This window comes from Anomalospiza imberbis, chromosome 10 (genome assembly GCF_031753505.1).
Source record: "Anomalospiza imberbis isolate Cuckoo-Finch-1a 21T00152 chromosome 10, ASM3175350v1, whole genome shotgun sequence".
Lineage (NCBI taxonomy): Eukaryota > Metazoa > Chordata > Aves > Passeriformes > Viduidae > Anomalospiza > Anomalospiza imberbis.
Window position 1 is genome coordinate 16,771,420 of NC_089690.1, and position 26,690 is coordinate 16,798,109.

Genomic DNA, 26,690 nt, shown 5'->3' on the forward strand with positions numbered 1-26,690 from the left:
ACTGCCCCTCCAAATAAAGCATCTCAGTATCACTTTGAATCACACTAGAGTTAACAAGCTGTCAACCCAAGCTACTGACAAAAAGGTCTGTTACCTCAAAATTTACATCTCCACAGCTGCTTAAGGAGTACCTTATTAGCTCTTTTCATAACTCATCTTCTGTCTCTAATGAAAACTGAAAACTTGATTCTTGTTGTTTCCCTACAGGTAATGAAATTATATGGCTTCTGAACTTTAGTCTGTCTCAGAATCTGCAATTAAGGAATGCTACTTCCATTTTATATTTAGAGAATTTTTCCATTATTAAAAAAAGTATGACAAGATATAAAGGAAGAAAATCAGTCAGAGACTCCTAAAATGATCAAGAACCTCTGATTCAGCAGCTTTCAGCTTAAGGTGAAGAATAGAACCAAGCAGCCTTAGTCAGGAGGTGCAGAGGACACACCCCACTGCTCCCACGGAGGCTGAGGGAAGTGTCTGTGGGCAGGACACTCCAATGCTGCTGCCTCCAGCATCCCTCACACACCTCCGTGGTCCCATCATGGGCACAAACACAACGAGACGTGGTCGTTCCTGCAAGCAGTTCATAGTCTGAAGATAAGCAGGCAAAGCAAGAGGGGAAGAAAAGGAAAACAGGTTTAGTGACTTTCTTCAGGTTTCATTTAATTACAGCAGAGAGAAAAGAAAATCCTCCTCTCCAAAGCCCTACTTTGGTAACTTTTTGTCCTCCAAAGTGCTGCTTATGGCAAGCACAAGTCTCTCCAGCCTTCTTCCTCTGGACAATAGGATACCCCTCTTTAAGCTCTTGTCTGACTTATGAGGAGCTGAGAATTTATTTACATCAGCTCAAGTCCTCTTATTGGAGACTTTAGAAACACATATATAATTTCCAGATCTTTTTTACTGTTACCATCTCCTACTCCTCATCCTTTCTCTCTTCCCCAATATTCACCTTTTCTGGAAATAAGATGAACTGCAATTTTCACAAAAAGGAAAGCAGCAAAGATGCACATGCAAAAATTCTGTTTCGGGGGGGGAAACAAAAAAGCAAACAAACAAAAACCGCAAACAAACAGGAAGAAGAAAAGACAGTTAGGCATAAGAACATTTCCTGAGAAAATCCATGCAGAATCAGACAACACTTAGTGTTTGGACTTTCAATTTCAAGCCCAACTGAACCACATCTGTGTGGCCTTTTGCTTCAAGATGTAAACAGCTCCAGCCCCAACAATGCTTTTGTGTTAAAATCAGCACTGGCAATGCATGACGTAAATATTTTTTGTCGCACACAGGAAAGGATTCCATTTACTTTGGGAACTATTCAATGTTATCTACTACCCTCCAACTTAAAAGTGTTGTATAGTATGAAATAAAACCAAACACCATGCTCACACAGAAAGAAGAACAAGAACAAAACAACTCACGGGCACTCTATAGCCTGAAATTTGTTTGCACAAATTATTCAGTGAGCCCTTATGAATAATGAATGCATTGTGGAAGCCACAACTAGCTTATGAATTATTTATTAACTGAAATATGGGCCGAATTTGTCAGATAACCTTATTTTCCACAAATCATTCAACCATCTCCTACATTAAATGGTACCAACTGGTCTCCAAATAGCCGTACCTGCAAAATATAATCTTTGTTTTCTGTGGCATGAGAGGAGCTTTTAAAATCAAATTTCTGGAGACCTTCCATAATATTGTCTGTCAAAGCTTTGCTCAAAAATCAAGTAATTATCCAGAACCAATACTAATGCCATCCTATATTTTAATTACCAAAGGCTATAATGTGACAGCTTGGCACCTATCCTATCAATCCCAAGTCTGAAAAGAGAATATGGGTGGAAATTACCTACCACATAATATTTTAGGAATAGTCCTGCCAATCACAGTGCCCTTAAAAGGAGTCATTATTTTTGAGTTGTCTGGGAGAGAGAGAATAACTAAAACACCCCAGTAAGTGAATGAACATGACCAGAAATTTAAAATATTAATTTTGAAGTGTTTTAAAATGCTTGGGAAATTAATTCAAACTTGACATTTTATAATAACATAGCCTCTCAAAGATGTTGCTCTATAGCTTGTTTAACCAAGTACTCTGAAAGTAATTTGTCAGTATATGTAAAATCTTCCACATGGGAGGTAGTATCGGTACACAGAAATTGTCCTACTGGGCTGGACCCGAAGTCTCTTTGATGGCACCCAAACTTTACAGAAGCTTGCAAAAGCAGCAAACAGCCAGATCTCCATCACGCTCGCAAGCATCACAAGAGCAAGCTGCTGCTCTTGACCCAATTCCTGCTTGGTGCCAGAGGCACATGGAGGCGTTATCACTGCATCCCTCCAGATCCCAGGCGCTGCTCATCTCCGTCCCTTTCGCAGCACTCCCGAGGCAGAAGGAAACTCCTCTCCGTGCATCCCAGAGCCAGATGAAACTTGACCGAGCGTGAACGAGGGCTCATCCCCTGGAAAAGCCCGGTGCTGTTCCAGGTAACCTCTCCAAGGCCACTGGCAGCCGCGCTGTCGGCTGCCGTGCCGAGCGCTCGCCGTGCCGCGGGCGCGGCTCCGCGGCCGCTCCGGCTCGCAAGCACGGCCCCGGAGCAGCGCCCCCGCACCGGCCCGAGAGCAGCTCGGTGGGACTGCCTCCGCCTTGGGCCGCAGCAGCTCCGCACGGCAGAGAGCGGCTAGGAAAGGCGCGGATTGTGCTGTAATTGTTGCTGGCTTATGCAATTGTAAGGGAGGATTGCTGCGGCAGTGCCAAAAAACCTGCGGTGCCCGTGACCTTTGGTTTTCTTGCTGCAGTCTCTGGCAGCTTCAGCAGCGTGATGGCTCATGGCAAGCAGCATCCTCTGAAGTATTTATTCAGGGTGCAAATGAATAATTAACAGGAGCTGAATCAGGACCCCCTATATCAGCATTCTTACTCTAAAAATGTCAAAATGCAACAGGCTACTCACAAATAAACCATGCAGAGATTAAAAAAAAAATAGCATTTCCCCAGTGGTTTATTGCAAATTCAGTTCAGGAATAAGTTCACCCCAAATGTTATTCCAGTAAATAAAGGAAGTTGAAGTAGATTTATGTTAGCCTTCACTGCCCTAGGACAAATTGTGAGCTTGGGAAAAGTGGAAGAATATAGTAATAAAGATCTATTTATTAATAGATCCAGTTGGATTCTATTTCTAGTTTCTCATCTGGACAAATACAATCAAATCAAAGTGGAAGAAAATTTACCATCTTCTGCAGTGGTGGGTGCTTCATTTTCTTTTTGTTTATAACTACTATACCAATTGAACAGGTGTTCTAGCACGGCTGAGATGTGGTTATTGCAATAGGATGTGCTATCAGCATGGCCAGGAAATGGTTCACTTGAGGTAATTAGAGCTGACATACAAGCCTTTATTACAATTACAAAACTGGGAGGGTTTTTGACCACATAGGCTTATCAAAAAAAAAAAAAAAAAAAAAAAAAAAAAAAAAAAAAAAAAAAAAATCAAAAGCATCAGTCTCCAAGGAAGAGGATAAAGACCAAACTGTCTTAACAGTTTCCTCCATGAATAGGCATAAAGGCCCTAAAAGAATAGCAACACAGATGTTACAAGAAGTGGAAATCCCATTTTATGAAAAATGGCCACAGCCTGTGCCTTGTTGAGATGCCCTCTCTCCTTCTGATGCTTTGAGGCACTTGATAAAAAAAATAAATTTAAAAAAATTTAGAGGCTGAGAACTCTACTCCCAAAATTACTTCTTTTAGGCTGAAAATTAAATATTTAATTATGCAATGAGATTCTAAAACTGCAGTAGGAGAAAACTGGCTAATTTTAGGATTAGGTTAAATTTGCTCCTGGATGCTTCACTAGATCATGAGAGACATTTGTTCTAAAAAATGCACCACTGCATCTCCTGTTCCCCTCCTGCATTGAGGTGAGTGGGCTCAGAATGCATTCTGTAAAAGCCTTACCCACCACAGGCTCAAAATGCTCAGATTAGGATGTTCCACTGTTTCCTATGCACACAGAGAGAAAGATGAAAAGGACTGGGAAAAGAGATTTGCATCTCTTTCAGCAGAAAGTATTGCAAAGAGACAAATGAGGACACAGCAGTGAAAGCAAAGCAACTACAAAGCTTTAGGTGAGGCAATCAGAGAATTAATCATCTGAAGAACTTTGCCACTGCTTGTCAAACAAATTATTCATCAAATTACATCTGCTGGTCTTTGACTGATTCTAACAAACATCCCAAGCTTTAAAAAGCACAGTAGTAAATCAGAAAGATTAGATATCTTTGTATCAGGTGGTCTCATAAACACAATAAAGAAACTGAAAATTCTTGCAAATTGAAGATGCCATTGAGGCAAAGAATCAATTTTGATTAAACAACCTGAAATTTGTTTTAGTTCAAACTAAAAATAGATCAATGCTTTGACTTCACAGAGAAGGAGAGAAAAATAGCAGGCAATGCATTTCTTTGTCAAGCTGTCATTTCATGTTCACCCTTCTAAACAAGTTCCACTCACCTCAGCTACCTTAAGGCTACTGCAGACTTTTAAACCAAAAGTTTTGTCTGGACCATATGGATACTGCATCCCCTTGTAAATTCTAAGTTACTTACAGCCATACAGTAAATATTCAGGCAATCCTGCTCATCCAGGCACCTTCTGCTACAACTTTAACACCTGGGTCATATTGGTAGAGACATTTACATTGTGGCATAGTGCAAAATTTAATCTGAAAATGGCTGAATCTGAGCCCCATCTGCTCATGGACATAGCTGTGGTTTGCAAAGTTAAAAGATCCCAACTTGATGAGCCAAAAGTTGACAGTAATATTAACAGTCCTGGACTTAGGTGGGGAACCAAGGCAAAGAACCAAAAATTAAATGCTTTAAATGAAATGAAGTTCAATTTTCTCTTTCAATGAAATTAAAAGGCCTTCTTAGATCTTCTTAGAGAACTTACACTTTGTTTTCCTGAGAATTGACAGAAGGTTTCCATATGCATAGACGCATAGAAGACACAGGAGAAATTATTTCCAGTTCCCAAACCATGAAATGGAAAGGGTGAATTGTGGGACTGCAACTTGCTAACAACACACAATTACAACTGACCACCCTGTTCCTTCTGTTTTGGCAGAAAACAACTGAGAATTCCAATTCCTCTGCTGCCTCTCTGTTCTCCTATTTCTGCTTCACTGCCTCTGCTCGTGGAGAGTTTCTTCCAGCAGGTTGGCAAGCACTATGGAACAAGTGGCACCTTAAATCACTGATGGTTCATAAAGCACGTTGAAATAAACATGGATCAACTACTTTGGCCTTTAGATGATCTCAGCCTGTGAGGTGTCTCCTTACTCAGGCCCCCTTTTACTGCCCCGAGACTGCTCCTTCTGCACTTCACTGAAAGCCCACACTGGCACATTTTCCTGCTGTCATCAGCACAGAAACCACAGCAAAGCCACAGGACAGAGCACACACCCAAAGGATCTGGAGGTTACAGCCTTGAAGGACAACTGACACGGGTGGGCGTTTTAAGCAAGCAGGCTGAATGTGTCCAGTAGGTTGGTTGGGTTTTGGGTTTTTTTTCCATCCCACTCCTACATTTTACCATATTTAATCTGGAATTTCACCTTAAGTGAGAAGATGATGAAAGATGTCCCTGAAAGCCAGGCCATCTGCAGCCTGTGCCACTTTTGGTAGTGTTTTAGGTCAAGAAACAACTTAGAAGTCAGCATATCCACTGAATCCACATTCAGTGGTCACATTTGAAGTTTTTATCATGTAGATGTTTCAATACAACATGACCTTTAATTTCAGTATTTTAAAATTACATATCAAAAGAAAAAATTTGGACTTTGTCTTTTAAATTCTTTTCACAGGAAAAAAAAAAAAAACAAACAAAACCAAACAACTCTGATTTTGTTTTTAGTTGGAAAGTAAAATTCAAAAAATGCAGAATTTCCTAAAAAACAGAATTTTAAAAGTCTACCTAATGCTTTTTCAATTCCTCACAACTATTTTGTAGGAGAAAAACACAACTGGGAAGCCAAGAAAAGAATTTCTCATGGCATACATAGTTATTATGTAATGATCTGTAGAGCAAAAAGGCACAAAGACAATAGATGCTGGGTTATTATTTGATGCATTTGGAGGTATTAGACCAGGAGAATTCTAAACACTTGGAATATTTTTACTTTTGCGTGATTTATCTCATGTGCTTCTTTGCCTTGCTTTGAGCTCATCTTCTTCAGACCACCATTATTGAAGCCCCTTCAGTAAACAGGGAAAATTGTAGGGATCTCTACACACAGATTTCAAAGCAGGCAGCTTCTAACTCTCAGCATGCTCTTGCCAGGCTGCTCAGATTAGAAATGGAAAAAGCAACATTATTCAATATTTCTGCTAGAATACACATGGGCCTAATACACCCTTTAGGTGTTATAAGAAAGCAGGAGATTGACAGAGCTTTCTAGGGAAGGTAATTTTTTGAACAAACAAGAAACTAAGAAAGGAAGAAAAAAATTACTCCAGCCTTCACAAATTTTTCCTGATATTTCATCTTCTATCAATAGGAAGAAAAAAAATTATCTCCAGATGCTAACTTGGGTTTACCAGTTCTTTATTAAAAAATGCAGATCTGAATTTCCTTTCCTTTTACATGACAACTCCAATGTTTCAAAGGCTAATATGCTGAGAGCTATCATATTTTATATGTTACTTTACTTACTAAAGATCATTGCACAACCAGTATACAAACATTACTGTAAGTCAAAGCTGTGCTCCAGCCACCAAAAAAACCCCTCTGACTCAATTTAAATAGAGCCTAGTGGCCTCCAACACACACCTGAACTCACGTGCAACGCTTATTCTAAACAGAGTGAATGAGGATTGAAAGAAAGCTCCTGTAGTTGTATTTTCACTTGTAGAAATGCCTTCCCTAGGAGCTGCAGGCCCTTGCCAGGTGGCAGCAGCTCTGCTCTGGAGCACAGGGCAAAGCTCGGCTATGACACTGAGAAAAGCAGCTCTGCCTTGTGCCCCGGGCTCGTGCTGGGATGGGATTTGCAGCTGCCAGAGGACCCCGGCTGTGGAGCTTTCCACCCAGGCCACCTCCTGGTCCTTGTCCCCCAGCCTCTGCAGTGCCTCACCTCCCTGCTGTCTGGCTCAGGGAGCAGGAGGCACCACAGCACTGTTTATATGCACACCAGCCCCTGCTTAAGCAGAAAACCCAAGTACTGAGCAACTGTTGGCTGCTCTGCCCCATAAAACACATCCAGCAATGACTGACAGGGACAGGGAGCATTGAGGCTGGAGCTCAGGTGAACACCTCTGCTGGTCATGTGGAATTTGACCTCACACCATAGAAACCCTCCAGGCAGGTTACTACAACTTTGTGAAATCAAACAGACACAATCAAGTACCAAAAAAGCACAACAAATGTGTCAAGCATACTAAAGCCCAGCAGGCATACTGACAGGATTTCCACCAAAAGCAGAAGAATTTTATTCTACCTTAATGCAAGACTTCATTGTAAAAACCAACCTATGGAATGATAAAGGACTTCCTAAAAAATTATTCAAAAAAATAATGGCAAAGTGTTGTTTATTTTCACACAGAGGCTGAACTATAAGCCATTTAATCATGGAATTGACCTTGCAGTTGGAGGCTTAGTGAGACTGTACAGCAGGAGACATGCTAGAAAAAACAACACTTACTATGCATTACCTCAGGAACTGGACTACCATGGTTAATATATAGATGTGTAAACTAACTGTTAATATGCTCGGAACAGTTATTTACATTTCTTTAATTAATAAAAATACAAACAGTCATATATTTCATTGAAAAAAAAAATCTTAAGATCTCTTTTGCAAGTAGTATCAACTAAAATCATTAAACAGCATCACCTTGTGTCAATAACATCACTAGAGTGTGCATTCCAGTCATTTACAAGGCACTTTATGATAGAAGGTCTACAATAAATATGCAGTTCTGCTGGCCTTACCACTAAAGACTGAAAAAAGCTTTTTCCATCCCCTTATTTACATGAAATGGACAAAGAAAGGTTAGAAATAACCAACCTCCCTTTCTATTTTTCTGTCACTGCATTTCACTTGCTCTCAAAAAACACCCTAAAGTAATTGTGGAAATTTAAAGGAAAAAAAAAATACAAAAAAGTTATGAGATTCTGTACAAGGGGGGGTGGGGGGGGTGCGAAATTTACTGATTCAATTATTTTCCATCTCAACAGTTGGGCATCCAGAAATTGAAATGTATAAAGGAATATAATTTATCTTACCCTATTTTTCCTGACTGTTCATTTATTTTGAAGTAGAACAAAAGTTGTCTCACAAAAACAAACCAGAAAGTTTGAAGCAAACCCCCTCATGGCATAGCATCTCCTTACATTAAGGACTTCTGCAGCAAGACACAGCCCTTGGGGTGTCAGTGTGGTCACAAGAGATCACCCAGGGATCACAGACTTCACCCCCCTTTCTTCAGGCAGTCCCTTGGTGTCACACATAGGAGCCAACTGCAGATCACTGGGACCCCACGGAGAGAAGAAGCAACCACCAGAAAGCCTTTGCTGAGCCACCATGGCCTGAGACAGCCTTCCAGAGCAGTCAGAAGGTGTGGGGAGGAAAACTGGGACTTCATCCTTTAGCTACCCAATTCAGGCTTCAGCTGCTGAATTGCCACCTCTGGAAATTAAAAGAATACCTGTGACCCAGGCCAACGTGCCTGCAGCCCTCTTGTTTCTGATGCAGACTTTAAAAGATGGATTTCATCAGAACTAAACCAAGACTACTTTTGCAGCCACAAGGATCAGAGAATAAGCCAGAGTGACACTGAGGGGCCAAAGCTGTCTCCCTAAAACTCCTGTGCTTCCCAAAAGAGCTGGCTCAGAAGGTAGAGGCTACCAGCCTCCACAAAGAAGGGCTTGCCAGATAAAGTTGCTCTGGTACAATTTTGCTGGGGAAGTGACCTGCAGTTTGGCTTTACTAAAGCTTGGCAAAACCATCTACATTCATACATCCCAATGAATTTCAGCAAACAGGAAGATTCCCAGCTCTTGCTGGGGTGACTAGCAGAGGCCAAAGATCACACTCCAGGACAACCCGTCCCAGCCTTCCCAGAGCAGCATCCCACAAAACAGTAATGCACCTTTGTGGCCATACTTCAGCACTACATTGCCAGAGATACTGATGGAACACAGACTCAGATTTGAGCTCACTATTAGGCTGGTGAGAACTGCTTATTCCTTTAGTATTGTGGGGAGTTCTTCTATTTTACAGCTAGGGTTTCACATTGGCTAAAAATAAATATTTATTTCCATTAAAGAAAGAGCAATGGAAGAAGTTACCATTCCGAAAACAGGAGCAAACCCTCTGCTTCTCTCTATTTACTGCCCATATTTTATTTACCAGATGCATGCCTTTAAAACCAAGAAATTTAATAGCTTGGGATGGCATAAATCTTATATGGCCTACATAATAGCAATTGTGACACCAAAAATGAAAACTTCATTGTGGCACAAACTACGTTTGCACCCAATGTTAATTGCAGTATTTATCTCAAAGTGCAAACCAACACAAAACATTTAGAAAAAGAGACATAAAAAGAGTCAGTAACACATGCTGGTCAACCTTACATTAACATCAGCATACATTAATAATGTCATCATAACCCAGGAACACTGAATGCTGCTACTTTTAAAGAATGTATCATTTCAAGCAAGCACAGCTGTTAATTCTCTTACTAGAAAACCTGCATACTTCTATACATTTAATTTTTCAGCTGTTTGGTTTTTGTTCTTTTGGTATTATCAGATAAAATGCATATAATGAATATTTGGAGAGTGAGAGGGAAATGACAATAACCAATATTAGACATTTAGTAAGAAACCAGAGGTCAAAGCTCTCGTGTCACTTCCAAATGCCCTTAAAACTGCATTTGACAAGAAAACGCATTCAGCTTATTTTGTGCATAGCTTAGAATTCAGGGCAGCCTACAGCTCTCCCCCTTCCAAGTGTTTGGGAATGGTAAACAAATTGGCAGATAATTACATTCCGTCTCTTAGCAACCCTAAATGTCTTGCAATGAAGTTGTTGGGCTTTTTTTCTGATGTGTATTTGTAATGACATCATTTCCACAAATTTTAGACCCAGTCCGACAAGACCACTTCTTACAGAACCTCCTGCATCAGCATTCAGTTTAATGGCAGCAAAGATCAGCTAGTGAAAGCTACCATCTTGTTTGTAATCTCTTGGGAAGACAATTCACAATAAATATATACTGAGAACAAACAAATGACTAAGTAGGAAGAGGCTAGTCAAAATATTTTGTCACGAGTCTAAATAGCCTTTTCCACTGCCATAACTGCAAACAAACAATACAGAAACCTGTGGTTTAAACACAAACCTTTAGACAGCAAAGTTCATTAGTTTACTGAATTAATGAAATATGAAATTTTACAATAGAAGAGAGGTTTGAGCCAGTTTCTTAGGAAAAGGATTGATGGTGGTAATATTTTCTGAAAATGCAATCCCACTTGTAGGCGTGAAGGAATTCTAAAAAGCCAGTTCATGAAAGGGGAAATATAGCTGCCACTCCTCCCCTTCTGCAGACACAGCACAACACAGCAGCAGCAGACTGCTGGGAGCGGTTGTCAAAATCTTCACTACATTTTAGTGGAGTGAAGAGGGCCTTTGTTCAGTGCCTTCCCTGGAAAGACATAATTTCTAAGTTTCCTTTCCCTCTTAATAACACATCAGAACAGGTATCAATAACAAAAAGAAAAGATGCTGAAAAATCAGTACTGTCATAAAATACAATAAAAACAGTAACCTAGAATGCCTTGTTCTGCCCAAAGTGTTTTACTACACATTCCCTTACATGTCTCCTTATTTAAAGGCTGATTTTGTATTAGAATCTGTGTACAATTGCTAGCAGAGATGTATGGATATACACTTTGTCACTGTGTCCCTAGTAATAAAGATAATGCTTCTTTGTTGAGTGGTTGATTTAGGTACATGTATCTCTCTAAATTAATTCCCAAAGCAGGTTATTGTTCCCCTGCCATAGATCTTCCCCAAAATGGTAGCCAAATAATAAACTCATTTGAAACAGAAGGAACAGGCAGTCTCTCACTGAACAGTGCTAATTATCCAAATTTGCACCTTGACTGATTACTTAGGAAATGAAGATGAAAATCTGACAGCCTGGAACTGGACACTGAATATAGATTTTCCTCAAGTACAAAAGCAGCACCATAAATCACAAAAATTAACTTCAGCACATGGACTTAGGAGTTGGTCGCTCTATAATGCTTGATAAATTACATTTGCATAGCAGACAGAAGCCTAAATAACTTCAAGGGATTTTGCAATAACTAAGACAAATGAAGTATTTCACAGTGTTTTGTTGCTGCACAGTGTTCTCCATTTCAGTCAGGCACCTGGTGGTGTAGCTGAGCTCATACAAAGTTCTTGGCACAAAAACCTCAGGTTACAACTAGATGAGAAAGAAAAACTGCATCACTTCAGTCAGGCACCTGACAGAGGAGAGGCAAAGAGAAGGGGAAAGTGATTCCTTTCCATTGTTTTAGTAAAGATCAGTTTTTCAGAAGTTCCTTTCCATGTACAAACTGTGCCAGTGGGCAGACACTGACAGCATCATGTGCTGCACCTGCCCAACAGCAAAGGAACCAGGGCAGCACTGCATTGCTGCTGGTCCCTTCGTGCACACTGAGGTGCAGGCAGACGCTTAGCTCCAGCCCCACCTCTTAACTTGCACACCACCACCCATTCCTGTGAGACTGCAGCCCTCCAGATTTCCTAATCAAATGCCACACATAACTCCTTTTAAACAAGCTAAGATAGGGAAAACTTGTATCAGTCTGTTTTTCTGGGTAAGGAGCCGGAGATCAATGTCATTGTCATCACCATCAGGTCTAAGAGGAAGTATGTAAAAGGAGCAAAGGTGGTTTTGGAATGCTTTGTTGATAATGGAATGGACCTGAGTTGGCTTTGACTTTTTTGCTTAGTCCTCATTTACTCTTCTGAAATCCAGGAGAATCTAGGAAGTAAGAGCAAAAAAGGTTCCAGAAAAAAAACTATATTCAGTGTAGTTCACTCAACTGCAAAGAGCTCCTTCATATCTAATTTTAAAAATCTTAATTAAAAATCCCACTATACTTTATCTTCACACATATATTTTTTTTCCCATTGAAAAACAGACTGAAGGAAAAAAAAAAATTATGAGCAAAGCCTTTTCAACCTTCATCCATTTTTTTTAATGCTCAAAACTGCATCTAAGAGGAGAAAAAGCAACACAGGCAAGACGATGCAGGTGAAAGCAGCGATGCTCAAGGCCAGTTTGCCTTTAAGGAGCTGCCAGGGCTGGAGCAGTCACACGGGCACGGGTGTGTGTGGCTCTGCTCAGAAAGCCATGCAGCTCCTTGGCTGCAGCAGCGAGTGTCATGTGAGCCAGGGGTTGCCATGGCGAGCACGAATGCTGCTCCCATCCGCTTCAGCACCGAGGCAGCGCAATTCAGATGAGCAATGCACAAATGCAATTTCCTAGGGAAAAAAAGCTGTACTTTGCTTTGCCTAACAGCTTGGATGTAAAGCTGAAACAATCAAAATTATCTCTGAAAATGTGTTTATGATAAACTGCTGAGAAACCTTTTAATCTCAGAACAATAGCCATGTAACAAACACTAGCGGTTCAATCTTCGACAGCAGCTGCATTTTGGCATAAACTGCAGTACATGAATTTCAGAATATTTTTCCATTTAAATACCAAGAATTTTGAATTTCTTCTTGAGCCCTTTAATCGCTTACAACTGGAAGGGAGAAGAACGGGAGATGGCTGTTCCAGTGAAAAAAAATCATGTCAAATCAACCCTAAAATTCACTCACTGCATTTCTTAATGTGGTAACCCAAAGTCTGACATTCAATGCAGGAAATTTCTGTGAATGGTGTTCCTGACACTGAGGTATTTTATCATCAGAGTCCTAACATCTGCTACCAAAATTAAGCAGCTTGCTAATACAGCAGGATAATGAAGACCTGCATCATATGGGCTGCCATTCCTAACTTGGTGATGGAATGCAGCTGGAGCTACTTGCAACCCAAAGGCAGGTTTATTGAGGGGATTCTGTTTCTATAGAGGCAGCTATAGGACTGTTTTACCAGATTGAGGTCAATTCCAGCAAGTCACAGTGTTCTTGCATTTTCAGGTACCTCATTATAATGCCAGGATCTAACATAAAATGTTCAGAGACCTCTGGCATACCACAGCCTTCAGTGTTTAATACACATACAGGGGATATTCCTGTGTGCTACTGCTTTCACAGAAAAGATAATCAAGCCCTGAAATAATCTCAGATAGAGACTCTAAGCAGTAATTTATAAGGACCCTAACCATAGAGTCTAACCATGAAAAGTGAGTGCCCAAGCTTCTGAGCAATTATGTAAAAGCAATTACGTAAAAGATCTCAAAGTAATTGAATTTTTTAATAAAAGTCAGTCCTTTGTCTCCATGTTTGTAGAAGTGCCTGAAAAGGGATAACTTGTTTCAAAAAGACAATTGATTCTCTCAGTATTTCTTGCCCACCAGAAAACAAAATAAAAATTCCATTTTTGTTAAGGCCAGATAGATTCACCATATCCCTACATGTGCTTCCTAACTCTGCCCATCACTTAAAAAGGGCTGCTCTCAAACTTTATAGCACCATTCAGCCTGTAACTGCTACCAGCTCAGGGCATGTGGAAGTGCAGAGCTCTCTCAGCTCAGAAGGATCATGATGTTGTCTTTGTTCTTTCCCCTCATTAGAAGATACTCTGTTGGGGCTTCATGGGTTAATTTCAGATTCTTCTCTTTTTTAACCTTATGCTTTTTACTGCACCCCTACACATCTCACTTCCAGCACATACCATAGGTTTTTCTCCAATAGCAATAAAAGGGGAAATCTCCATTGTAAATCACTTGCTGATTTAAAGGAATCAGAATACTAAAGCACAAAGTGATGCTCCAGGATTTCCTCTCCATTAGAGTGAGCAGCATATAGCATTGATTGCTATTATTTTTAAGCGGATGTCAAAAAATTGAAGACCTACATCATTACTGATCCAATCAAGATGCTTCTCCCACAACAAAATTGCATAACAGATTATATGAAATTTTACTGAAACTACCTTGAATCTCTCTGCCTACTGAAGATGAGTATCAAAATCTAACCACTAAAATATTGGATGTAGTCTCAGGATGAAAATATCTGATTTTGTTGTGCTACTAAGTTTTGTTAATAACTCACTCAAATTAATCTCATCTCCAAAAATCAGAAAAATGAGATCACCAGTCAGGCTCCTAGTTATGTGATTTTGGTGTTAGCAGACTACGTTTTCAATTAGCCTCTCGGTTTACTTATTGTGGATGGCTGCAGGACTGTCTCACGTCAGAGTCACAAAACTGAGCATAAGATAAATAACTTCTCACACTCCTCAATACCTCTCTTTCAGCCCTGAGCATTCTGCAAACAGCAGGAATTTGCTAACCCATAGCTGCACACAGAGAAGCAAAACAAACTTTGTGTTTAATTATAGAAGATTATTCTCTAGATAGGCTACATTTTTAAACCATCTCTTCTTGCAGTAGTAAAGGACTCAGCAGTTTCCTTTTGTCTTTCAAGATTCAATTAAAAGTATGTTTCCAAAATTAAATTACAGCATGAAATTAGCTAAGGGTATGAAATACGGCATTTGCCCTGGCATTCAGGGGAAGGCTGTTCAAAGCAATTCACTTAATGGCTCCAACATGTGATCTCAACTTAATAACTAAAGTGCCCTCAGCTCACAGAGGATCTACTGGTGAGATGCACCCTGTATAATCCACCAAAAAGAGAAATGGATTAAACCCAGGTAAATCTTAGTAATTTATGGAAAACCCTGCAGTTACTCTCATTTTTGATCTTTTAAAATGTTACCATTTTGTCAAGAAACACACTTGTTGGCAGGAATATTTCTGTGGGTTTTAGCTGGCTTTGGCCTTCTCAATCTCGACGCATTCCAGGAACATCTGCTGGAGTCCATTGGAAGTGTTTGCTCCTCTGCAGCTTTCAGAGAGAACTGCTGGATGTAATTCATCACAACCACTGGGGACACATTGCAGTTTATTCTGTGCTGCACTAATAGAGGGAGGGAAATGAGCAGTCCCCTAACTCCTCAGGTGCCCCTTTAGTCACCTGTTGGGTGCAATTTCAGCTCATGCTGTGAGCTGTCTTTGCTCTGCGCGCACTGGGTTAGTGTTTCAGAGGAGTCTAATTTCCATTTGGGGTCCTTGGGTACTGTGCAATAGAAAGGGAAATGAAAAGCAATTCCACTCACGCCCACCTTCTGTGGGACCACATCAGCTCCCTCTGCTCATTCCCAGGTTCCTGGCAGCTCACGGGGGCTGCAGCACCTACCCCAGCCCAGCAGGAAGGCCCCGTGCTCAGGATACACCACACAAAGGTTTTTTAGTTGGTTGGTGCCATGGGGGGCTTTTTGTGTTGAGGGTTTTGTGCATTTATTTGTTGTTATATATTTTTTTAACTGACTTTGCTTAGGATTACAACTTAAATTAGAGTAGAAAGCCAGAAGGAAAAATAAAAGCATTCTCAAATTAACTATAAAACCCACAGCTAATAAGGTCTATACAATCCATTTCTTCTCTAATCTCTCCTTGCTCCTATTTTAATCCAATCACACAAAAATCTAATTAGTGCACATACATATTCCTCTCTTCATACAAATTTTAGCCACTGATGCAGTGGCTAACAACAACTTGACAATAAGATGCCCTTCACTTGATGCTTCTGTTACGGAAGTGGTGTGACATTCTCTTTTTCCAGGGGCACATCCAAGAGCAGACTCTACTTCAGGCTAAGAAAATAAACATTCCAATTAAATAATCAAGTATTGTACTATGTTTCCCTGTGAAAGAATAGAAATAAATAAATAAATAGAAGTACACATAGCCTGTCAGGAGGGTGCTGAGGAGAACATGCAAAGGGCACAGATGCCTGCCAGCTGGATGGGGCTTAAAGCAATCTTTATTAATATTAAATCCAGCCAAATACAGCTGTGATTCATGGCCCTGAAAAGAGCAATGAACTGAGCTATTTTGCTCAAAGGAAACATTTGTTTTTCTTCAACTTTATGAACAGTTATTGTTAAATGATGGATTTTCCTGAAGATACAGAAAAATTCACTCTTACTATTCCAATGGTGGCACAAAACATCAGCTCTGCTGGGTTCTCAGACTGGGGCTGTGTGTTCCCAGTATCTAGGACCATGGCTAGCTGCAATTTTGCTACAGTGAGTTGTGAGATTTCTTTCTACATGTTTATTGTACAAGTATCTGTCCTCCAGGTTGCAACACATGCTCTAAATTTGGGTCACAGGCAATTACAAATTTGTCAGGGGTCAATTAACTTCAGCATGGAGTACTTTTTGGTTACTGGAAAACTTGAGCCAGAACAGATCTATGCTTTAAATTTGCATATGAATGGCGCTGTATTACTGAATGTATTCCGCTATTAATGAAGTCCATCCTAAAACAGTTATAAAAACTTCATCTGGGCTTGCTTGAGAACAGTCTTCCTTATTTTTTATCCAGTCTTCATAACAACAGCTTTAATTAAATTCTACTCTATTCTTTGCAATTTTGTAACATACTTGAAGACATTTTCCAAACAAATGCAAACCTTTGATTCCATATAATGGACCACCAGAACTCTACAGGATCATGCAAAATATCTCTATTTCTACAGCTCTACATGCATCTCTCTTGCTGAGAGGGCTTTTGGGGAGGAAATGCAGGATAATTTTTTAGAGGAAATGCAGGATAATTTTAACTACATCCTGTAGCTGAAGAGTAATCAAATGACAGTGAGAGAAGAGACTGGAAATAGAAGCGGAGTGGGAACAAATGGCTACAAACTGCTGATGAAGATCCATGGAGCCCCCAGGCTCTCTCAGCAGCAGCGTGCCAAGGGCTGTGTCCGGAGGCACAGCACACCTCCAGGTGACTCAGTGCCCAGCAGCTCCAGCCTGGAGCTGGGATGGGAGATCACACCCGGATGGGCTTGGAGCCAGGCCAGCTCACCCACTGACACAGGTGGTCAGGTAGTCCCATGAGTACCAAGAGCTTCAAGACACATCCACTGGGTTTTAACAAGAATAGGGGCCTGGAACCCCTTTAGAAGCCTTCTGGGCTCTCTATGACCCCATACTCCTAAAGTGCTTTTAAAAAGAGAAAATGAATCCTGAGAGAAAAAAATGCACCCAACTACATAGTGGATTGGTGTAGGTCTGAGCAATTTGTGGAACAATGAAGGGAAAGAGACCATGTAAACTCCATGAGAAGTAAAAGTTGTAGGCAGAAGCCCTAAAAGAGAAGAGTTTTTATAAATAACATCAAGATTTAGATAGCAAACTGAAAATGACTTCTGCTTTATTTCTTTGGGTTTTTGGATTGTGAGGCTGGATATCAGCCTCTATGGTAAATTTTAAATGACATTAATCACATGACTGTTCTAAAATAAAACATCTCAGAACAGCAATAGCAATATAAAATAGTTTGCATTGTGTCTGTTGTTTATTTTGTGTGGCAATAATACAGGCAGCCATATGGATATGAGCATTTGGAAGGGAGGATTTGTTGGCTAGATCATCACATCTGTTTACTTATAAAAGCAACAAAAATACATTTGGAGGTCACTCACTGCATAACCATTTCTCTTACTCTTGATGAAAAAAAAACCTACCAGTGCTACCCTTTCTACATGAAGCCAATTACAAAAGACACCCCCGGATATTTTCATGAGAAAAAGGTTTTGAAATCATAAAAAAATTAGTCTCCATCACACCTCATCAGCCATTTCCACCATAACAGTGGTATCAGAGCAATAACTTAATCTAGGATGAAATGAGCATGCAACATGTCCAGGAGGAAGATAAAGAAAACAACAGTGCCCCAGTTAAGCTTCCTCACAGCACAAACATTTTGATCAAAGGAGCATGTACCACTGACCTCATATCCAAAACTGGCATCCACCAAGTGAACTTAGATTTAGATTAAAAACAAAAACAAGCAGAAGAGCCCCAAAACAAACAAAGCCAAACAAAAATCCAAATGAAAACCAAAAAAACCCCCAAAAAACAAAAAACCTCCACAATTTATATCAACACATCAAGCCAAAAACAATGGGTTAACAAGTTTGTAATGTATAATATCTCAATAATGTGTTTACAGGTATTTCAGCTGAAGCTCACACCATGTACTTCCTTCACCATTCTTTTTTAGGTCTGACTGTAAGCATACTGCAATTTAGCAAGCATAATTACTTCTGCAAATTTAGAAAGGTGCAGTTTACTACACAGAATCTCAACTGCAGATAGTTGTTCAGAAAAAAAATACTTTCACCTAAAGTATTCTGATTTCGAGACAAAATTATAAAAATTGAGTTCATAATGAAATTATTTTAGGCTATTTTTTATTCTGGTAAAAATATTTTGGTAAAAACTCTTCAACATGTCCATATAGTCCAAGATTACTCACATTTTCTCAGCTGAACAAGCTTTTGGCAGTGAATAATTCCATGCATAGAAATCTTTTTATATTTTCTTGCTGTCACTCATGCTTGATAACACAACTTTTAGGTAAAGGACACATAATTTACATTTTGTTCACGAGGGAAACTAAGGATAGGAATGACAGGAAGCTACACAAAGATAATACCTGAATTCAATTACTTCTATGACCATTTAAAAAAAAAAAGGCAAGAGAAGAATATGATCTTACTTTTGCTGATGGGTTAGTCTTCAGTACTTGGTTTGCCAAAGAAAGGAGAGGTTATGTTGACAGCTGTTCATTACAATTCCTTCTTTACTACAAGAGCTTAACTCTGCCACTGGCTGGCTGGCCCATTTCTGCTAGCTTTAGCACACAACAGTGCTCTAAAAGCTCCTCCTCTTGACAGCATCTGTCTGGATACAAGCACAAGCAAGGCTTTCCATAGAGCCATTTAGGTCCTGGGAAGGAACTACAAGTAAGGGAAACCATTAGAAATAAATATTTTGATGACTAAGTCCAGGATTTGGCAGGCAGAAATTCATGCCCACTGATAGCACCAGCTTTACAGTAGAGTAGTCACATCTTCACAGTGTTACAAGTGATAATGACTTTCCTGACAATAACTTGAATGATGCACAAAAAATAGAAGCCAGACCTTAGAAAGCATGCACTCTGTTTTATGCAACATGTTTGAGCCTTCAGAGGAGGAGCGTTAATCATTTGTTTCTTCCCAAGCTTTTATATTTGTGCAATTAAGAAGGGAAAACACTGGTGAAGTATCCACACAAAACAATAAAAAAAGCATCTAAATATGTGCATTTCAGTTATGGATGGGTCAGAAAGCAATTGCTAATTCCAACAGATGCCCTATATAAACTCCAAATACTCACCTTTTTCCTGGCACCCACAATAGCAGAGGCAAATCTACCTTCTGTTCCCAGAAATGCTGCCCACAGCTGATATTGTATCATGGCAAATGTACATCCCATGTGAATATGATACAATGTACATGCCAGTGAATATGATACTGCTCCATAACTTTATTTGCAATTTATAGGCTCTGTGGGCAACATGGCAGTACCTTCTCTTAATCGGGACACAGGTCCCTGAATAGACAATGATCATGTAATGAGACTAGATGAATAAAAATTGAAGAAAAATAATCTATACATTAGGTCCTATATACATATGTATTTATTGTGCCTCACTCTCAGCTACTAATCAGCACATTAACCTTATTTTCTCCGCATGAGCGCTAAGAACCATACTAAAATTAGGTCAGAAATTCAGATCAGATCAGCTGACTCAGCCCAGCAAGATTAGACAAAGACTAGTTGCATTTATTTTTCCCAATCCAATACACTGTGTTTATCTCCCACAATGTACAATGGATCCATACATTTTTCCCCACAATTAACCCATCAGAACCAGACACCATGAGACAGCAACCACACCAAAGGTACATCAGTGCTACTGAAGAAACACAGCCTAATGTATCCTTTGGAAAGCAAAATGTACAATCATTTTTTTTAGGTCAGTTTTCAGATCTTGTTTCCAAACTGCTCAGACTAATGAATTTCAATGAATTTAAGTCACTCAGCATAGTTATGAGATGATTTAGGTAAATAACAGCTGCTTCTAAATAATGTTGTGTGTGAATACCACCACTTCATTAGACAATATATTACTCATTATTATCTTGTTAATATACACAAACAGCCTTCTTCTAATAGAGGCCATCTGAACACTAAAATTGAATAGCTTCTAAATAATTCAATAATTGGACTAGCAGGTAATTATCTGTAGGTGCCAAAGATTTCTGGCAGCTTTTATTTTGATTCTCACATGCAAAAGAAGAGTATTTGTGGGAACCCCCTCTCCTCCTCAAAAATCTACCTGCAGTTATTGGCAGGGGATGACTCCCTTGTTGTTAAGGAGATTGTTTTCAGCTATTGGGAGTCTGCAGACTGGTGGCAGTTACCACTGCACATGTGCACCACTTGCTATCTAGGCCACGCTCCCAGGAATTAGGGATAATATAAATACCCACCAAGATAAGGTAAAGACATAAAGAATACAGGACAGAACAAAGAAGAAATCAATGATCCTACTTTACCTTTCCTGACTGCTGCATTACAATAGACAACACAGTCTTGGATGAATCTCTGGAGGTTACTCAATTGCAATCAGCCTAAGTGACTTCAGACATCACATTTCCTTTAGTCAAATCAAGTATTTTCCCTTGGTCTGCCATTGCTTTTAGTTTTTTTCCCACCAAAGGTTGACCTCAAATATTTTTTTACCTAAGTTTACATGGGAGAAAGCAAAAAATACTTAAAGAAAGCGCTTTTCACAATTTCCTGAGCTGTTTTCCTACATTGTTTCCTCAGGCACATATTGTTCCTCCCTCAGTGTTATTGAGACAAGCCAAGTGGGGAGGTGCCACAGCACATGCCCCAGTCGAGATGGCCACCACACACAGAGTATCACCACACAATTTCAGAAAGCTTTAGGCATTTGACCATACCAAATAGCACCTTACCACACCAGAAGGCTTCAGGCTTCTGCCCATACAGAGTAACACCATACCACTTCAGAAGGCGACAAGCATCTGCCCTTGTTGTTCTTCAGCCCAGCCTTTTATCCCCTCATGTTGATGCATGGCACCTGTGTGCCCTCTGTTCCCTTGGAGGTTGGTCAGTGCACCTGGGCACTCCATGGCTCATTGCTGTCAGTGCTGCTCACCTGCTCCTCACAGCTGTGCCCACTGGGGATGAGGCTCCCACAGCCCCACTCCCAATCACCACAAACTGTGTGCCTACAGGGAGGGATCAGAGGGGATCACTGCAAACATAGTTTCCCACAGAAGAGCACTGTATTGAGGAAATGTTATCTCCAAACCACATACAAATACATGCTGTTCCTCTAATAAGCCCACTGTGTTGCTGGTCCTCCTGTCTTCTGGCTCTGTGACTGAGAATAAATATTCTGTTCTCATTGATCTCAGTTGAGTGTGGGCAAGAATTTCATGGTTTGGCTCAGCCCTAAATCATCTGTACTTATCCAGAGCTCTTCATCAAATCACTCTGCCAGGATCAATGAACAAAACCACACAAACCAACCACATTGTAGGAAATACTGTCGCTACTATTCAAATGAGGTAGAGAAGCTTGGCTAGAGGACTATAAAGAACAAGGTAGGTCCACAAGTTACTCTCTCATGTCCCAAGAAACCTATTCATAATAAAATCTGTTCTGGTACTTAGTAACCTTTATGGTCACACTTATGAAAGTACATGCAAGCAGATTAGCCAGAGTACAGCCTAATTAGCTGTATTCACCTTAATTTCACATTATTCTTATCACTCCAATGAAATTTCTTACAATCCAAATAGTTCCACTCCCTGGAACATAAAGCAGCCATATTTTTGCTTTAAATTCCTTCATCTCTCACCTCTCTCAAACTGTGTGTGTTGCTCTTTTCCTTTTAATGTTCCATCAAAAATTATCAGACTACTGAGGCGTTGCTCGAATGTTCACAGCACAGCATGTCTGTTATACCTGGGTGTACAGTACCCAAGACATAGCATAAAATTTAATCACTTAAACGGAAATACAGAAGATTCATGCTGGGGGAAAAAATTCAAAGGACCTTCTATCAAGTTTATGCTCAAGCCATCCATTCACATATAAAACTTAAGAATTTAGATGGAGGATTTACCTCTGTTACAGAATTTTACCTTCACCTCAAGAAAAATCAATTTTTTGTACTGGCAAATATTTATGCAATAAATATTAATATATATTCCTTTCAACCTTTTTTTCCTCTCCAAGAGGCTGCAGAGATTTCATTGATATCCATTGGCACAAGCAGCCAGGTCATGTAAGTGCTCCTCTCATTAACTGTCAATTAAAATCAATGGAATTGTTCAAGAAGAGCTGTTATAGGGTTCTGCCCATCAGGGGCTTGATCCATTTTCCTGTAAGTGATTGCAATATTGTTACTGACTTCAGAGATCACAGAATTGAAAGGAAAATGTAAATAATAGATGCTTAAAAAAAAACCAAAACCTGACACCAATTAGAAAGCCTTGAAAATTTACCAGATTTAAAACATCAGCTCAAGAAGAGCCTATTTTGACCTGTGAGACTGTCCCTATCCTGCTCACACACAAATACATTTTTGCACAAAATATAAACTGTTCATCTAAAAGCACTAAGAGGATGACAACCCATTTGTCACTAGATCTGCATCTATTCCAAACACCCAAACTTTTTCTTACAAATCTCACCTGCTCAAGATGCCACACATGCTCAAACTATGTCTACACAATGTAAACCACACATGTTAGAGGCCTGACAGAGGCCAATGGTCTGTACTGCTTTTGCCAGCAAGCTGCTTAGAAATCAACTGCTCTACACATATTTACCACATCTGAATCCCTTGCTTTTCCTTACTGTACCAAACCACTCATCTTTTTATCAAAATATTTACCGTTTTATTGCTTCTTCTTGTTTTCGGCGTTTTTCACTCTTTTCTTTCAAGTAAGCCAGGTTTGTTTCATTCCTCATGCGATCATTCTCTCGAGCAATGTCTGATGCATTCTGTATAACCAAGCCATCATAGGCCTTCATCCCCATATCTTCAATATACTGGAGAAAAGCGCCCAAAGTGACCTCCTCCTGATTAGAACTCATCATCTTGCAGGAGATAATGAACAAAGGAAAGCAACGTTTCCTGCAGGTTGAAAAACACATAATACCTTAATCAGTAGGAAAATAGCTTATGGTTTATGACAGCAAGATCATGTCAGTTGTAATTAACATCTCCATAAGAGACAATTTTTCAGACTTTCCCATTTAAAGGATAATAAACAAAGCAATTCAGAACACAGAACATTACTCAAGACAAGAGGAGACAAAACCAAGAGCCTCTTCTTCCAGGCAATGCAGATCCAAAAAATTACACTGTTTAAATCCCAAAAACATGTCCTCCCACCCCTTCCGATTTCCCATCAGTTGCATAAACATTGCCATCCTGAATCTCAGTGTGAATTGAACTGAGAAGGCTCCCATCACAGGATGACAGGTCCCTTTTACAGTTTAGATAAGGCTGTAACAGAGCAGATTACCAGAAAAAATATTCCTGTTCTGACTAACAGACAAAGTTCCTAATACCTGCAGGATATTCTAAAGTTCAAGTGAAAAGTGTTGTTCCATTTTTTGAAACTAAAAACTTAAAAGCTTTCTTCAGGCTCAAAATTTAGAAAGAAATATTATGAAATATTTTCCTGTATTTCTTACTAATGTGATATGAGCCCATAAGCCCTGGTCATCTGTTGCCTAACATCTTGCTAGCTTGAAGCTCCAAGAATGGACAAGAATGCCCAGCTGAGCTGGGACCTTCAGAACAGACCCTTGAAGTCTCCAGGAATCTGTATTCCAGAGGCATTACAGACACTGGGGTTTACAGCACCTCCAGCTAAGCACCTTGGAGCAGACACACTTAGACCCCTGGGTCATTCCTGGGTCTGTGGCAGGCAGCCTAAAAACTCTACAGAAAGGTCCCAAATATTTTCCATTCATCAGCAGAACTCCTGGGAGTTGCAAGAGCTCTGGTGTATAGACACATCAGTAAATGCTACAGGAGACTAAAGGCAAGGTAGAATTTCAAAAGATAGACTGTCTCTCTCTAAAGTCTGTGCTGGATAGGACTGGATTAAACTTATTAAACTAGCAAAATAGAAGCTTAAAAAATAGGACAGCTCCACCTTGTTTTAAATACTGATTATTGTAAGGTCCAGAAGCACTACAAGCTTGAGTGGCATTACCTGCACACAGCCCCATGAGACGCCCTCATCCCCCAGGCAGGGAGTTGATGCAGGAGTCTCTGAGTGACTTGCTGGCAGAGCTGGCAGCTGAACTCAGCTCTCTAAGGCACGTTTGCTTATTCACTGCTCCAGCATTCCTCCCTTCCCTGAAGAAGGATGGCGCGACTTCTCGGAATCAGCCTCAGAACATGCCAACACTACAACTAGAAAGGATCTTATTGAATAGGCAATAAGAGTCCTGTCTGCACACAGATTTTGGGGGCAGGGTTCCTGTGGAACCAGTGAAAAAATATTTCCCCTACTTCTTAGTGTAATGTTTTATTTCTAATATAAATAACATATACCTCTATCATATATATGTTATATATAAACATATTTCTAACATATCTAACATATATCTCTATATTTATTACAGAGCTGGAGAAATAAAATTCTGCCCTAGGTTGACACTGGTTAGAAATAAAGAAATAAATATGACCTTAAAGATTCTAGAAATCCACCCTGGGCCTTCAGATCTGGGCCCTGACTCTAAAAATGCAAGGGATTAAAAGAGCAGAGAAATATATCTGCCCTTGAATGTTTTTCCCCCGTTTTGTTTGGGGGGAACTTTTGAAGTGACAGTGGCACGAGCAGCTAGTTTTGGGCACTAAATACTTTAAAAGCACACTGACAATTTCCCCTTTTTCTCTCGTGCCTGCATATCAAAATTATTTTTGTACAATGGTAACACAACTGCTAAAATCATGAAGACTCAGAGGGTGCAAAGGTCTTCTATTATCTCTCCTGCCTTCCAAGAACAACCTTTTCTATCAACTAAGCCTGAACATGAAAATAAGGCTGATGTTGAGGGTCAGTGAAGTGATCTTTAAGCATATTCAAGCATGGGTATAAGCATCTCCTACTAATCCCTGCAGGGTAAAACCAGTGAAGGACGTCTTAGTGCAGCCCAATGTGCCTGCATGCCATTTCACACAGCTCTGACACTGGAGCTGGCTAGAACTCTGCTGGGCTGCAATATGCATCCAGCCATTCTATATGTTCACCCTAAGTAGCACACTGTCTGCACAGAAAGACGTTGGAAAGCTGGCAGTGAGCTGAAGAGACTCTATGAATGTTATGATTCTTTAGCAGACATCATTTTTGACTAATTCCTAACCTTGGTGATCAAAAAAAATAAGGCCAGATATCAAAGCCCCTTCCTGAGTCTCTACAGCATGAAAGTTACAAGATTAAAAGCAATGCTAACAGCAAAGACAGCTCTAACTCCCCTTTCTCTAAACTCCTCAAATGATATCTTCTTTTTGATGGTTAAAGTCTGGGCCGTTTCCCACTAGATGGTTATTTTATTGTGTATTTCATTTGTGATTTCTAGTAAAATCTTGTTTCAGCATATTCTGAATTAAATTCAAATAAACCCGCACAGCAGAGAAATCTCACCCTAGTGACCTGAATGGCAGTATTGTCATTGATTTCTTCAGTGACCATGGTTTACTCCTGAAATATAATAGGAAATTTTACACTGAAGATAATTTCAACAGGGTTTCAATAAATGCAGTTCTCATCCATTTTTTCCCAAGACACATGATATACTTTACATTGTCTTTCATGACTATACTGCATTTCCTTCCCTCATTTTTTCCTTTATTTTTGGAGCTCAGAAATGAGCTGACACTTAAGGATATGCTGAATCTCCTTGTGATGTGATGTTTATTTTTTAAACAGGAGGATGAAGTCATTCCAATTGCAAAAGAATTAAATAAAAAGCCCTTATTCTGCTTCATAAACTGAGGAGACTTTATATTCTGGTTTGCTACTGATGTTTTTTATTACTAAGCACATGCAAAACTTTACTATTTACTGAATAAATCAAGATCCATTCTTTGTCCTAACAGGGCCCCAGTCCCACAGCAGTATTGAGCAACTGTAGCTACTGAACTCCTCCTGTGACTCTTGATCCTTACATGCTTGTGACACCAAATTCAGTTTGGGGTACTCCTGGGGGTAGCTCAATACACACAGCTACTTCAGAACCTTGAACCTGTTCTTATGGCACTAACTCCAAAAAACCTCTGTGCAAACAGCTTCTGATTCAAACCCCTTGTACCTCCCGTGTATTTGGTATTTTACAGTCTCACTGCATTTACTAATAGTGAACAGTTGTGCATGCTATACTTAAACAGGGATTAAAAATGTAAACAGCAGGTGCAAAAAGCTTAATTAATTACTGTAAACATTTTTACAGTCT

General features: G+C 39.9%; 1 protein-coding gene across 5 annotated transcripts in view; it reads right to left on the bottom strand.

Annotated features, from left to right (window-relative positions):
- NYAP2 (neuronal tyrosine-phosphorylated phosphoinositide-3-kinase adaptor 2) overlaps positions 1–26,690 on the bottom strand; it is a 133,208-nt gene that overhangs the window by 100,909 nt on the left and 5,609 nt on the right. For 3 of the 5 annotated variants that reach the window (XM_068200913.1, XM_068200912.1, XM_068200911.1), the window contains one exon: positions 23,110–23,352. In XM_068200913.1, coding sequence (XP_068057014.1) covers positions 23,110–23,315 — 206 coding nt within the window. In that variant the 5' untranslated portion in view covers positions 23,316–23,352. Of the gene's footprint in view, positions 1–5,111; positions 5,445–18,843; positions 18,869–23,109; positions 23,353–26,690 lie in introns of those variants that run through there. The other 2 variants (XM_068200914.1, XM_068200915.1) reach the window with 2 other exon arrangements.